At 54.8% G+C, this 13,588-nt stretch overlaps 2 protein-coding genes across 9 annotated transcripts in view; one reads left to right on the top strand and one right to left on the bottom strand.

The window, feature by feature from the left end:
• The first annotated feature begins 161 nt into the window (after positions 1 to 161).
• RBM15B (RNA binding motif protein 15B) lies at positions 162 to 12,139 on the top strand. Of its 2 annotated transcripts, none has more exons than XM_070050762.2 (2): positions 162 to 3,514; positions 4,040 to 12,139. In XM_070050762.2, the coding sequence occupies exon 1, from the start codon at positions 304 to 306 to the stop codon at positions 2,995 to 2,997; it is 2,694 nt and encodes an 897-aa protein (XP_069906863.1). In that variant the 5' UTR covers positions 162 to 303; the 3' UTR covers positions 2,998 to 3,514; positions 4,040 to 12,139. The 2 variants fall into 2 exon arrangements, with proteins under 2 accessions (XP_069906863.1, XP_069906862.1); XM_070050761.2 differs by having other exon boundaries at positions 4,034 to 12,139.
• Positions 6,249 to 13,588, bottom strand: part of DCAF1 (DDB1 and CUL4 associated factor 1) — an 87,551-nt gene continuing 80,211 nt past the window's right edge. For all 7 annotated transcript variants that reach the window (XM_089306176.1, XM_089306178.1, XM_089306173.1 and 4 more), the window contains 2 exons: positions 10,252 to 10,504; positions 6,249 to 7,216 (listed from right to left, as the gene is read on the bottom strand). In XM_089306176.1, the coding sequence (XP_089162302.1) occupies positions 7,158 to 7,216; positions 10,252 to 10,504 (312 nt within the window). In that variant the 3' untranslated portion in view covers positions 6,249 to 7,157. The remainder of the gene's footprint in view (positions 7,217 to 10,251; positions 10,505 to 13,588) is intronic.

The raw sequence follows: 13,588 nt of genomic DNA, 5'->3' as shown, positions 1-13,588 counted from the left end.
GCGCCCGGGCGCACCTCCGCCGGCCCCGGAGTCACGTGGCACGGGGCGGCGCATCCGGATGACGCACCCCGGCGCAGCGCTCGCCCCGCCCGCCTCAGTCACGTGGGCCGGCCGGCGCCACTTGATAACGCGGCGCCCGGGCCCTCGGCGCCGCTGCCGCCCCGCCCCGCCGCCACAGCCGCGCCGATTCCTTTTGTCCAAGATGGCGGCGCCGGGGGCGCTGCCTCCTGGGCCGCCGCCGCCGCCGCCGTCACTGTGAGGAGCCTGCGGCCCGCCCGCCCGCCCGCCCGCCGCGCCGGCGCCATGAAGCGGCAGAGCGACCGAGACTCCAGCCCTAGCGGACGCGGCTCCTCGTCGTCGGCAAAGCGGCCGCGGGAGCGCGAACGGGAAGCGGAGGCGGGCGGGCGGCGGGCGGCGCACAAGGCCTCCGGCGGCGCCAAGCACCCGGTGCCGGCGCGGACCCGCGACAAGCCCCGCGGGAGTGGCAGCGGGGGCGGGCATCGCGACGGCCGCGGCGCGGGGGACGCGAACCACCGCGCGAGCGGCGGCCGCTCCTCGGTCTCCGGCGCCGGCGGCGGGGGACGCGGCGGCAAGGCCTCGGGGGACCCGGGCGCCTCCGGCGCGTCGCCCCGCGCGTCTCCGCTGCCGCCGCCGCCTCCGCCCCCGCCGCCGCCGCCGCCGCCCGGGGCTGAGCCCGCAGGCCCCGGCTCGTTGGCGAGCGCGCCGGAGTACAAGACGCTGCTCATCAGCAGCCTGAGCCCCGCGCTGCCCGCCGAGCACCTCGAGGACCGCCTCTTCCACCAGTTCAAGCGCTTCGGGGAGATCAGCCTGCGCCTGTCGCACACGCCGGAGCTCGGGCGCGTGGCCTACGTGAACTTCCGGCACCCGCAGGACGCGCGCGAGGCCCGCCAGCACGCCCTGGCCCGGCAGCTGCTGCTCTACGACCGCCCGCTCAAGGTAGAGCCCGTGTACCTTCGCGGCGGCGGGAGCAGCCGGCGGAGCAGCAGCAGCAGCGCCGCCGCCTCCACGCCGCCGCCAGGGCCCCCCGCGCCCGCCGACCCGCTCGGCTACCTGCCGCTGCACGGAGGCTACCAGTACAAGCAGCGCTCGCTGTCCCCGGTGGCCGCCCCGCCCCTGCGGGAGCCCCGCGCGCGCCACGCCGCCGCCGCCTTCGCGCTGGATGCTGCGGCCGCCGCCGCCGCCGTGGGGCTGTCCCGGGAGCGGGCGCTGGACTACTACGGGCTGTACGACGACCGCGGGCGCCCCTACGGCTACCCGGCCGTGTGCGAGGAGGACCTGATGCCGGAGGACGACCAGCGGGCCACTCGCAACCTCTTCATCGGGAACCTGGACCACAGCGTGTCCGAGGTGGAGCTGCGCCGCGCCTTCGAGAAGTACGGCATCATCGAGGAGGTGGTCATCAAGCGGCCCGCCCGCGGCCAAGGCGGCGCCTACGCCTTCCTCAAGTTCCAGAACCTGGACATGGCCCACAGGGCCAAGGTGGCCATGTCCGGGCGGGTGATCGGCCGCAACCCCATCAAGATAGGCTATGGCAAGGCCAACCCCACCACTCGCCTCTGGGTGGGCGGCCTGGGACCCAACACGTCGCTGGCGGCTCTGGCCCGGGAGTTTGACCGCTTCGGGAGCATTCGGACCATCGATCACGTCAAAGGAGACAGCTTTGCGTACATCCAGTACGAGAGCCTGGACGCGGCGCAGGCCGCCTGCGCTAAGATGAGGGGCTTTCCCCTGGGCGGGCCGGACCGCAGGCTCCGCGTGGACTTCGCCAAAGCAGAGGAGACTCGGTACCCCCAGCAGTACCAGCCCTCGCCGCTGCCTGTGCACTACGAGCTGCTCACGGACGGGTACACCCGGCACCGAAACCTGGACGCCGACCTGCGCGTGCGGGATAGGACCCCTCCGCACCTCCTCTACTCCGACCGAGACCGGGCCTTTCTGGAAGGGGACTGGACCAGCCCCGGGAAAGGCCCTGACCGCAGGAACAGCTTGGAGGGCTACAGCCGCTCTGTGCGCAGCCGGAGTGGTGAGCGCTGGGGGGCCGATGGGGACCGCGGCCTGGCCAAGCCCTGGGAAGAAAGGCGGAAGCGGAGGAGCCTTTCCAGTGACCGTGGCCGGACAGCCCACTCCCCTTACGAGGAGCGGAGCAGGACCAAGGGTGGCGGGCAGCCCTCTGAGCGGGGCTCCGACCGGACCCCTGAGCGCAGCCGCAAGGAGAATCACTCGAGCGACGGGAGCAGGGAGGCGAGCGGCAACTCCCTGAGCAACAGCAGGCACGGGGCGGAGGAGCGGGGCCACCACCACCACCACCACCACGAGGCGCCGGACCCCTCCCACGGCAAGAAGACGAGAGACGGCGAGCGCAATCATCGGACCTCGGAGGCGGAGCCCAAGCCCCCGGAAGAGCCGAAACAGGAGCCCAAAAAGCTGAAGAGTCTGTCGGAGTATGCGCAGACGCTGCAGCTGGGTTGGAATGGGCTGCTGGTGCTGAAGAACAGCTGCTTCCCGACGTCCATGCACGTGCTCGAGGGGGACCAGGGCGTCATCAGCGGCCTCCTCAAAGACCACACTTCGGGGAGCAAGCTGACCCAGCTGAAGATCGCCCAGCGCCTTCGACTGGACCAGCCCAAGCTCGACGAGGTCACACGGCGCATCAAACAGGGGAGCCCCAACGGCTATGCGGTGCTCCTAGCCACCCAGGCCGCCCCCACTGGGCCTGGCACCGAGGGGGTGCCCACCGTGGAGCCAGGCCTGCAGAGGCGGCTTCTCAGGAACCTGGTCTCCTACTTGAAACAGAAGCAGGCTGCGGGGGTCATCAGCCTGCCGGTGGGCGGGTCCAAAGGCAGAGACAGCACGGGCATGCTCTACGCCTTCCCGCCCTGCGCCTTCTCCCAGCAGTACCTCCAGTCAGCACTAAGGACACTGGGCAAGCTCGAAGAAGAACACATGGTGATAGTTATAGTCAGAGACACTGCTTAGCCCAAACCTGGCTTTTCCAGGAAGCTCCCTGTTTGTGTCACAAAAGCGGTTATTTTAAAATCCCCTCCCTGCCCTGCCCTCTGGGTTTGAATTCCCTGCTGGGTTATTTTATTTGGCCGGGATCCAAGTCCTGTCCACCACTAAAACGAAGTTCTTAGGTTTCTGAGGATTTTTTGGTTTTTGTTTTTTTTACAGTGATGAGAAGGGACGGTTATGTTCATTTCTGATGTATGAGATGCTGTCTGCTGTGTTCTGTATTTTTTTTATTTTTTTGACTGTGGAAAGTTGTCAGTAAAGCCTTTGTCAGAGGATGCATTTTTAACCCTGTTGAGAGTCCTGGTTTAATCAAGTTTTCTCTTAAAGAGTGGAAGACTTGCCCAGTGCATGCACACAAATGCCCTGTGCCATCTTGCGAGCACCACCGCACCCAGAAGTCCTGCTGCAGCAGTGGCTCCCCGCCCTCAGCTCAGCGCGCGGGGCTGAGTCAGGACTGGGCTCTGGACCCAGCTGCACTGGCGTGAGTAGAGCCCATGCACATGCAGGCGGCAAGCTTAAGTCCTGGCCAACAGCCACTGGCAGTTTTGGGCTTTTTGTTTTCCTGCCTGTCCTAAATGCTGTGCGTGTCCATCAGTTTCAACTGGGGCTGCTGGACAGCGTGCCCAATGCTAATGCCAGTTTGCCAGTGGGAGTCTTCAGATGTGGGGGGGTCTCGTAGCTGGGGGAGGGGCAGTGTAACCATGCCAAGTGGTCCTGGTGCCACTGACCTGTCCAGCCACCCTCTGATTCAGCCCAGGGATAGCCAGCCATTGGGGGAGGGGGGAGGAGGTGGACTTCCTTGGTTAATTCCTGGACTTCACGGACGGTTCTTAGTTTTGGCTCTTCCTTTGGTTGTCAGGGCTGATGTGTTAACAGAGTGGGCCTGTGCTGTTCACCTAGAGCTTGTGGGGGGACACCGGTGCCCTGGCCTGAAGCTGCGGGAGAGTGCAGTGGGCTAGGGAGATGCCCTTGGTATCTGAAGTGGTTTCCTTTTTCCCAGGTGCAGTGGAGGAGCTGTGCCTGGACCTCTTGCCCCGGTGCTGAGAAGGTGGGGACCACTGAGAAAAAGGTACTTCTCGGGGGGGAAATGAGGTCACAGCAGGTGAGGTGTTGGCCGTGCTCGAGTTTGAAACCATTTAAGCCAGGCAAGGGAGGAAATGGCCATGCAGGCATCTTCTGGTTCCGGGTAGGAAGAAAGGCGGCTTACAGGTCTCAAAATTCTGCCTTGTCCGTCTCTAATAAGGTAGCGTGGCCATGGCTGAAAAACCAGAGGCCAGCGGTGTCAGGGACCAGGGAGGAAAACCAGAGCACACAGTGATGGTCACCACATGCCTCCTTCAGTGTTTGGGTGGCAGCTTGGCTACCCTAACAGGGATGGTTGTCAGGGCTCAGTGGAAGCCGTGGAAAGACTAATGAGTCCACAGATCAGCCAGGAACTCCAGGGTCCTCCCTGTGAGTGAGTCTAGGCCACCACCCCAGCCACCATGAGGCAGCATAGGTGACAGCTGGGATTTCAGAGGCTGTGAGGCAGGGGCTCTGCGTGGCTGCTGGGGGAGCAGCACCGAGCTTCCGCTGGGGTCCCCGAGAGAACAGACGTTCCTAACAAAACACTAGCGAAGAAGGTGTTACTCAGGTTTATTTGTATTTGAGCTGTGGCCAGAGATACTGGGTATCCAAGCAAGTCAGTTGGGCACAAGAGGACACGCCTGCACCTTGCCAAAGCTGGTGCCACCAGAAACAAGTGGGCCTTGTCCAGGGCACGTTGGCTGGCCCTGTAGACCTCAGCCTATGTCTGAGCCTTGGGCCTTGGAGCTGCCTTGCATTGTTATGTGCAGCGCTTTGCTGGGCTGGAGCGTGCAGGACCCTGAACTGCCCTCCCAGCTCTGCCAGATCAGTACAGGGAAACAGGCCAGAAACCTGGGTGGGGAGGACGCTTTAGCCATTGCTCTGTCCACCCCCCATCAGGGAAGGGTGCCTTGTGGCTCCCAAAAGGAACTGCTGAGTTGTGGTGAAGCACCACAGCCCACTGTGGGCCCTTCCTCCTTCCTCCGCAGCCACTTCCTCCCTGTGGTTCTTAGGACACAGCAGGGTCTGTGACCTCTCAGAAGGGCTAGTACTAGTGACAGGCCTTGGTTGTTTCATGTAGGTGCCCGGTGCCCCCACCTGGGGATCTAGTGCTGAGACGATGTTTGAAAGCCAAAAGCCTGAAAAGGCAAAATTGGACTCAAGGTGGGGGGGCTGGGGCTGGCTGTTTCGCGCATCTCCCCGAGGGAATCCGTTTGCCGAGGTGGAACACGGAAGGTTGTTTCCTGGGTCTCTCCAGGCACTTTCCTAAGGGCGTGTTGTCAAGGCAGCCAGGATTCTGCTTTCCCATTAGAGGTCCCCACGGCAACCTCAGAGACTCTAGGCAGGTGCTCCCGAGAGCTCCTGGCAGAGATGAGGGAGACTGGCTCGGATGACTTCATGGCTAGAATCCAGACAGTGCTTTGCTGCTTCTGAATTTTGAATCCGTTTTCTTCTAATGTGTTCACCAGCAGACAGACCGCTGCACGAGTCAGGTGCCAGCTGCCCACAGAAGCTGAGGCCCGTGCTCTGTAGAGGACCGAGAGGAGTCTGTGTGTGGCTTCAGAGTGTGACAGCCTGCATGGTGCCCTGCGGCCCAGCAAGGCTTTTTACCTGTCCCTGGAGAGCTTTAAGCTGCCTTGTATTGCTTGTTTATTTTCTAACAACCAAATGTGTCCCCTCTTCTCTCAGTAAAATCTCTTTAGCTGTAGAATGCCTACGTAACAGAAGCCAGGAAGCTGCTATTTGGGCAAAATCAAGGGAAGAAAGGAACCAGGGACCAGGGTCTGGTCTTTATCTGCCAGGAGGACAAGGGCTAGACTGAACAGAAAGGTAGGAGCCCTAACAACTTCCAGCACGCGCCAGTGCGTGCAGCAGTGCTGTCCCCGGTATCCCTGATTGCCAGGACAGGGAGCTCCAGTCCAGTGTGGATCCCTTTCAAGACAGAAATGGCAGTCAGAGCTGGGGGGACACAGTGTGCTCCCTGAGGCCCCCAGGACCCCTCTGGATCAGAGCACCGTGAGTCAGGTTAGACAGGGACTGACGAGGCAGAATGTGTTCTGAGTGCCACTCCAGGCATCTTCTCTGGGGCCTGGCTAGAGTCTAAGGAAAGGGTCACGCCCACTGTGGCAAGAGAACAGGGAAAGGCCATAAACAAAGACAGACTTGTAGTTTATTTTGTATTTTTTTTAAATAAATACACTTTACATTAAAGAAAAAGGCCTTTGATTTGTAATTTCCACATTGGGGAGAAAGGGAAAGAAAAAAAAGATTTTTGAAAAACTGAATCACAAAGAAAAACAGAGGGAGTGAACTTATATCCTAAGTTACCTCAAATCCACAAAACCAGTATCCACAGTGACAGTGCTGCCCCCAAACCATGAAGGTGGTAAATCTGGCACCGACTTGGCAAGCAAGTGGCGCCCGCCTCCCTGGCACAAAGGAAAACAAATTAATCTAACAGTACATGAGGCAAAACAGGCTTAAAAATCATATATTATATTTATAATAAAATATTCTTAATCCTTATCAATTTAAGAAACCACGATTTTCCTTTTCATTTAAATACGTATGTAAAAATGCCTCTAGATTGTTCTTTAGACATCATTTTCTTCCAAAGAAAATGAAGTGCAGGGACAAGAGACCTGGTGGATATAAGTTCATACCCTCAGTTATAAATGCCTATTGGTTGGTGTTTTTGTTTTGTTTTTTTCATTTTTAAGTTTTGTAAAAAACTATTTTTTGTTCTTTAAGTAAAGAACGTTATACAAAGAAAATATATTGTGAAATACCCCAGAGACATGTTTTTTTTTTCCCTTGAGGAAAGATATGTCCATCCTAGGACAGGAGGGAAGCAGAGTAGGGCCGAAGCCCTGCCGTCTGTGTGGTGGTTGCTTCTGGAAGGCCCCTCAGATCCCAGGCAGCCTCTAAACCATCACCTCTGGAATGCAGGGCTCGCAGTTCCTTCAGAGACAGCCCCGTGAGAAAGGGAAGGGAACGTATTCTGAATTCATTCGACTCAGTTTCTCGCCTGCCAACATTTTCCAAGTGGTGCTTGTTCCTCACTCATTCAGAGATAAGATGATGTCATCTTCCAGATCAGAGTTGTCCGAGCTGTCGGCTAAAAGGGGAGAGGGGAGAGCAGGTTGGTTGTGAGGCCTGCAGGAAGGAAGCACTGCGTTTCCGTGTATCTGTGACTGGGCAAAGTAATTACAAGTTTCCAGAAAGAAGAAAACACAGCAATTAGCTCCTCGGAGCTGGCTCTGGAGAATGCACCTGTTGTTAGCAACAGCTGTCACACCCCTGGGACCGCTCGCTTTCCTACCTGAAGGGCCTGGACACCGTCGGGGGCTCTACTAGGGGGCCCTGAAGCAATCAGTGAGCAAACAAGATTTTCCACCCCTGGCACTTTGAATAGCTGCCAAGGGCTAAGGGGAGCAGTGAATTAGCCCCCAGGACTCCTGGCCTCTTGGTATCCTTCAGGGATGGCCAGAGGAAGCCCACATGACCTCAAGGCATCACAAAAAAGCAGGCTGACTCCAAGCAAAAGAGATTTTTCTTAAAACCCCTTAGCCACTCCTGTCTCCAGTCCTCAGAAGACTACAAAAAAGCAGAGACCACCAATCTAGGGTTCACCGCTCAATCTAATATGCAAATATAATTTTCAACCTAATACGTGAGGACCACATTGTGAGTGTGGTACAGGCACACGTGCCGCAATGCCACAGGAGGAGCTACAGACCTTACGATGTGCTGGACGCTAGCAGGAAGCAGCTGTCACCCCTGGAAGATGAGAAACTGCTGGACCCTTTGCCGTCTCAGGCAAGTAATAAACACAGATCTAACGCTGTGGAGGGGGAAGCTAGGGGTGGCAGAAGGGACTCTTCAAATTCAAGTCAGTGCCGCATGCCTGGCTGACCCAGGTGAGAGAGAAACGTAGTGGGCCTCACTGGTAAAGACTCGTACTTGCCGAGTGAAAGAAAAGCGGAGGTCTCAGTGCCCACCGCCGTTAGCTAGGGGAACACTTGACCAAGTGCACAAAGTGATCCCGAGCTGACTGGAGGTCTGCAGTGCCCGGCGGCTCTGAGGTTCCCATGGGGAGGAAGGGAATCTGCTGGTTGCAAAGAATCCCTCATCAGCCTCTCCAGTCCCTGAGAAAAATCAACCTTGGAGCACTAAGGAAGAAAAGATGCATTTTCCCAAACCTGCCTTCCCTGCAAACTCCTTTAGGGCAAAACCTAAAGTAGACAAAGTCTAGTCCAGAACGGCAGAGCAGCGATGCAGCACGGGCCCCTGAGGAAGCAAGTGCTCCTGGGTCTGAATAGGCAACAGCGTGCCTCATTCTGGGGAAGGGAGGCGAAAACAAGGTGGGGACGTCAAAAGCACTGACACCTACAACACAGCTCAACAAGCCACGCCTCCTCCACTTCGACACTGAGAGCTCCGTCCCAGAAGCAAGCACAACACGGCTGTGCTGAGACCCTACCACTCACTTCCTGGTACCCATGGCAGGCGCTGGAAAACCATCCCCCCGCGCTCATGCACTCTGAGCCACTGGTGCCACCACTGCCTGCCATCAGCTGCACAGCTATTAAGAGCAAAGACTGCCAAGCTCCGGGTTCGGGTCTGCATCTAGAATCAATGCAATAGACCCTACCAGGTCCAGGACTTAGTCAAGTTACACGGGGTTTCCAGGAAGAGCTATTGCTCCCGAGGATTCACATGAGGCAAACCAAGGGGCCTGAGCACACGGGCTGCTCTGCCAAGAGGTGCTGTGACTCTTAGGAAACCCAGTAAGAGCATTGGTGTGCCCAGCGCCAGCGCCACATCTTAGTCCTGGAATCCAAGCTGAAAGGCTTGCAAGCTGTCACCTGTTTTCATATAAATACTCAAATCCAAATTAAAGTAACAGTATTCTAACAAAATGAAAGTTGTCCTTAGCAGGCATTTCCTAGAGGTAGCAGTTATTTTTCAGGCCCAGTACATACGGTGGTTTTATATTCAAGAATGGAAAGCAGGCCAGCGCCACGGCTCACTGGGCTAATCCTCCACCTGCAGTGTCAGCACCCTGGGTTCTAGTCCCGGTTGGGGCGCCAGATTCTGTCCTGGTTGCTCCTCTTCCAGTCCAGCTCTCTGCTGTGGCCCGGGAGTGCAGTGGAGGATGGCCAAGTGGGCCCTGCACCCACATGGGAGACCAGGAGAAGCACCTGGCTCCTGGCTTCGAATCAGCACGGTGCGCCGGCTTTTGTTTTGCAGCCATTTGGGGGGTGAACCAATGGAAGGAAGACCTTTCTGTCTCTCACTGTCTAACTCTGCCTGTCAAAAAAAAAAGAATGGACAGTGTAAAGGGGAGCATGCAATGCCCATCTTGGGGACGTTGCTCAGTGCACCTGAGAGGGTGCCGCTGAGAGCTGCCCCTCTCAGAACCACGTGTTGCTTTATCCAGGAGTCACCAGCACAGGCAGGAGACAAATGGAACTTGACTTCAGACCCCTGTCCTTATGGGAGTTAGAAAAACTGAAGCATGGGAGATGACACAAGTTGAAGCTAGTTCTTCAGCACTCAGGAAAAGGAAATGAACAAATAGAAGCCGCACAGAAACGGCCTTCAAAAGGGATTGGCCAGAGCAGGAGGGAAGAGCGGCTCACAGGAGGGCCGGTACATCTGCCTCGCATCACAGACCAGCGCCCCAGGAGCTGCTGCTGATCCGAGCCCCGCCCTGCCGAGAGCCACGCTTTCCCCTTTCTGAAGCTGGTCCTCCAAAGCACAGGCTGACTGCACAGCTCCAACCTATTTTTGGAAATAAGTTTCATGAGCCATAATCATTTCACCTCCATGCTGTCTCTGCTTTCTGATTACAACAGCAGGGCCCAGGTGGCCCACAAAGCATAAAATATTTACTGTTTGCTCTTACAGAAAAGGTTAGCCAAACCCTGCCTGAAAGAAAAGAGGTGACAGGTTTTTGGTTTGGATACACAGTCTACGGGGAGAGCAGGGGACCAACGATGGGCAAGTGCTTTCCCCAAAGGAACCAGAGTGAGTCAGCAGTGAGAGGACACAGAGCCCTGCCAGGGCCTGCCTTCTGGGTCGGACTGGCACCAGAACAAGGACCTCACTTGGTGCCATGGCTCAGCCCAAACCCTGCACTCTACTTACTGTCCCCCAGGATCAGTTCCACTTCTTCATCCGCATCAGAGTCTTCGTCTTCGCCATCCTCTCCCTCCTCCAGGAGGTTGGCCAGCTCCTCGTCAGAAGGAGAGAAGTCATTGTCCCCATCCTCTGCAGCATTCTCATTGTTCTCATCCTCCTCCAACTCTGCCTCCAGCAGCTGATCCGTGTCCAGCTCATCCAAATCATCAGTGTCGTCGTCATCTTCATCATCGTCTTCTTCCTCCTGCTCTTCCTCTTCCTGGTAAGAGAGCAGTAACTCCATTAGGGACACAGGAGGAAGCAGTCAGCAGAGATGGTGTTAATCCAGACAGCAGACTCTGGACCAGCCAGACTTGCTGACGATGGCAGCCACGTCCCCAAGAAGCTCAAAGCACCTCCTGTGCAAGAATGACAGCTGTTGGAAGTATTAGTGATCACGCAGCCCTTAGCCAAGGAAACAAAAAACGCACTCCACAGCACTCTGCCATCCATATTCTGAGCCTGAGAGAGCTCTTTGTCTGCTGCACAGCTACAGCAAGTGAAATCCGCTGTAGCACTGGGTCAGATTTTTTACCTGGAATCTAAAAGGCAAAGCTTTAACAAAAGGAAGAAAGAACTCTGCTGCTGAGTTGTCAGGTTCCTAAGCCCTCAAGTTCCTGCCCTCGATTCTCTAACCAAAAACGTGGGCAAATCCCTAGCAGTGCCATCACACACACCTGATGATCTCAACACTGCACCAAAACAGACTTCCAGCAGGGACCACTGACACACAGCACCTCCTGTTACACTCCCCCACAAAAACATGCTAGTTAGAGACTGTCCTTCCTGCCACTTTTTTTTTTTTTTTTTTTTGAAAGATTTACTTTAAAGGCAGCACTAGAGAGAAAGTTGACAGGCTGTACCAAAGATGACTTATTAAGGGGTGATGTCAGAATTACAATACAAGTGTGATTAAAACCCCAGGCAGGGGGCCGGCACTCTAGTGTAGCAGGGAAGGCTGCTGCCTGCAGTGCCGGTATCCCATATGCACACCGGTTCAAGTCCCGGCTGCTCCTCTGACGATCCAGCTCTCTACTATGGCCTGGGAAAGCAGTACAAGATGGCCCAAGTCCTTGGGTCCCTGCACCCACGTGGGAGACCCAGAAGAAGCTTCTGGCTCCTGGCTTCGGATTGGCGCAGCTCTGGCTGTTGCAGCCATCTGGGGAGTGAACCAGCAGATGGAAGACCTGTCTCTGCCTCTCTTTCAAATGAATAAATAAATCTTTAAAAAAAAAAAAAAAAAAAAAAAAACCTAGGCAGGCTCTTTACTCTGCGTTGCACTGCCTCCTTAACAAAGGAAAATTGACTAAGTACCTACTGTGTGCCAGTTTCCGATAGCAAGTCCTTGAAATGCATTTTCTTTTTTGGTTTAAAACCCATTTCATGGTATTTCATTATCAAAATCTATGATAAAATTCCAGGACAGCTAAGGTCACTTTACTAACACGGGACATCTCATAATTTAACAAAATCCTGACTACTACGAAGTGCTCTTAACTACTAGAATTGGAAAGATCTAGATGAGTAAGAAACAGCATGAGAATGTAATCTGGGCAAAATCAGAGGAACTGAAATAACATTAGGATAAGATATTCTCTGAAAAAAGCTGTTTCTTGAGTCTTCTTTCTTAAAATATAATTTACATACAGTGAAGTTCACCTTTTAAGTTCTTTGACTTTGAATAACTTCAAACAGGAGTGAACTACCACAATCAAACCCTCAAAATGCCTCAGACAGCCCTTTATAGTCAACTCCTATCACCTACTCTCAGATTCTGACAACAACAGATCTGTTTCCTGTCTCTACTTTTGCTTTAGCATGAATGTCATATATATAATAAATGGAAATATATATATATAGGCTTATTTTTTTTTGCCTTAATGTATTTAAATTTGTCAAAAACCTGAGACACTGATTTATAGGTCTATAAACTTTGGTAAATGTTTCGATTCGTGTAACTAACAACATAAGCTATGGAACAGTTTTATTAACCTCCTCCCACCAAATTAATTCTTGTTCCTTTATAGTCAATACCAGTCCCCTACAACTAATAACATAGCAATGACTGATATTTTTGTCTTTATATCTTTGCCTTCTGAAGAATGTCATATAAGTAGAATTACACAGTATGTGGCTTTATGAGAGTGATTTTCACTAAGAAGAATGCATTTATGGTTCATCCACGCATTGGGTATATCAATAGTTCTTACTTCAGACTTGTACTCCATTGTGGATTTACTACAACTCCATTTCCCAGTTAAGCACATTCGGGTCCTTTCCAGTTTTGGTAACTATGAATAAAGCTTTTTTTTTTTTTTTTTTTGACAGGCAGAGTGGACAGTGAGAGAGACAGAGAGAAAGGTCTTCCTTTTGCCGTTGGTTCACCCTCCAATGGCCGCCACGGCCGGCGCGCTGCAGCCGGCGCACCGCGCTGATCCGATGGCAGGAGCCAGGAGCCAGGTGCTTTGCCTGGTCTCCCATGGGGTGCAGGGCCCAAGCACCTGGGCCATCCTCCACTGCACTCCCTGGCCACAGCAGAGGGCTGGCCTGGAAGAGGGGCAACCGGGACAGAATCCGGTACTAGAACCCGGTGTGCCGGCGCCGCTAGGCGGAAGATTAGCCTGGTGAGCCGCGGCGCCGGCCAAAGCTACTATATTAACATTTACTTTATTTCTTTGGAAGGCAGAGTTAGAGAAAGAGAGCTTCCATCTGCTGGGTCACTCCCCAAAGAGCTGCCAACAGTCAGGGCTGGGCCAGGCTGAAGCCAGGAGCTCATCTGGGTCTCCCACGTGGGTGCAAGCACTTGCGCCATCTTCCACTCCTTTCCCAGACACATTAGCAGGGTGCTGGCTCAGAAGTGGAGCAGCTGGGACTCAAATTGGCACCCACATCTGCCTGCAGATGCGGCAGGCAGAAGCTTTACCTGTTAACACCACAACACCAGCCCCATCCTTCTGTTCTTCAGAGAACTTCCCAAAGGCCAGAAAACCAATCAGACGCATTGTCCTGGCCACCCTTGGCTTCATAAACAGCACATTCTGACATCTGCCACAGATTGCAGCTGTACATTAGAATCTAAACTGTTTCTCAGCAGCCCTCGCTACCTGGTAAGAATGACAGGCACTCCCACACGAGGGCAACCAGCATTCACACACCCATCTTCCTGTTCAGCCATCAGCTGTCATTCTAACCCCTGCAACAACAAAATATAAGAATGTACTTAACACATCAACTTGATAAAAGCTGGAACAGGACAAGCCCAACCTAAGCTTAAAAGAAGTTTTTTCATCTTGAAGGTGTTACT

Source organism: Oryctolagus cuniculus, chromosome 10, assembly GCF_051225735.1.
Source record: "Oryctolagus cuniculus isolate XC-2025 breed Fujian yellow rabbit chromosome 10, ASM5122573v1, whole genome shotgun sequence".
Classification (NCBI taxonomy): Eukaryota; Metazoa; Chordata; class Mammalia; order Lagomorpha; family Leporidae; genus Oryctolagus; species Oryctolagus cuniculus.
This window is presented reverse-complemented; position numbering and strand designations above follow the sequence as displayed.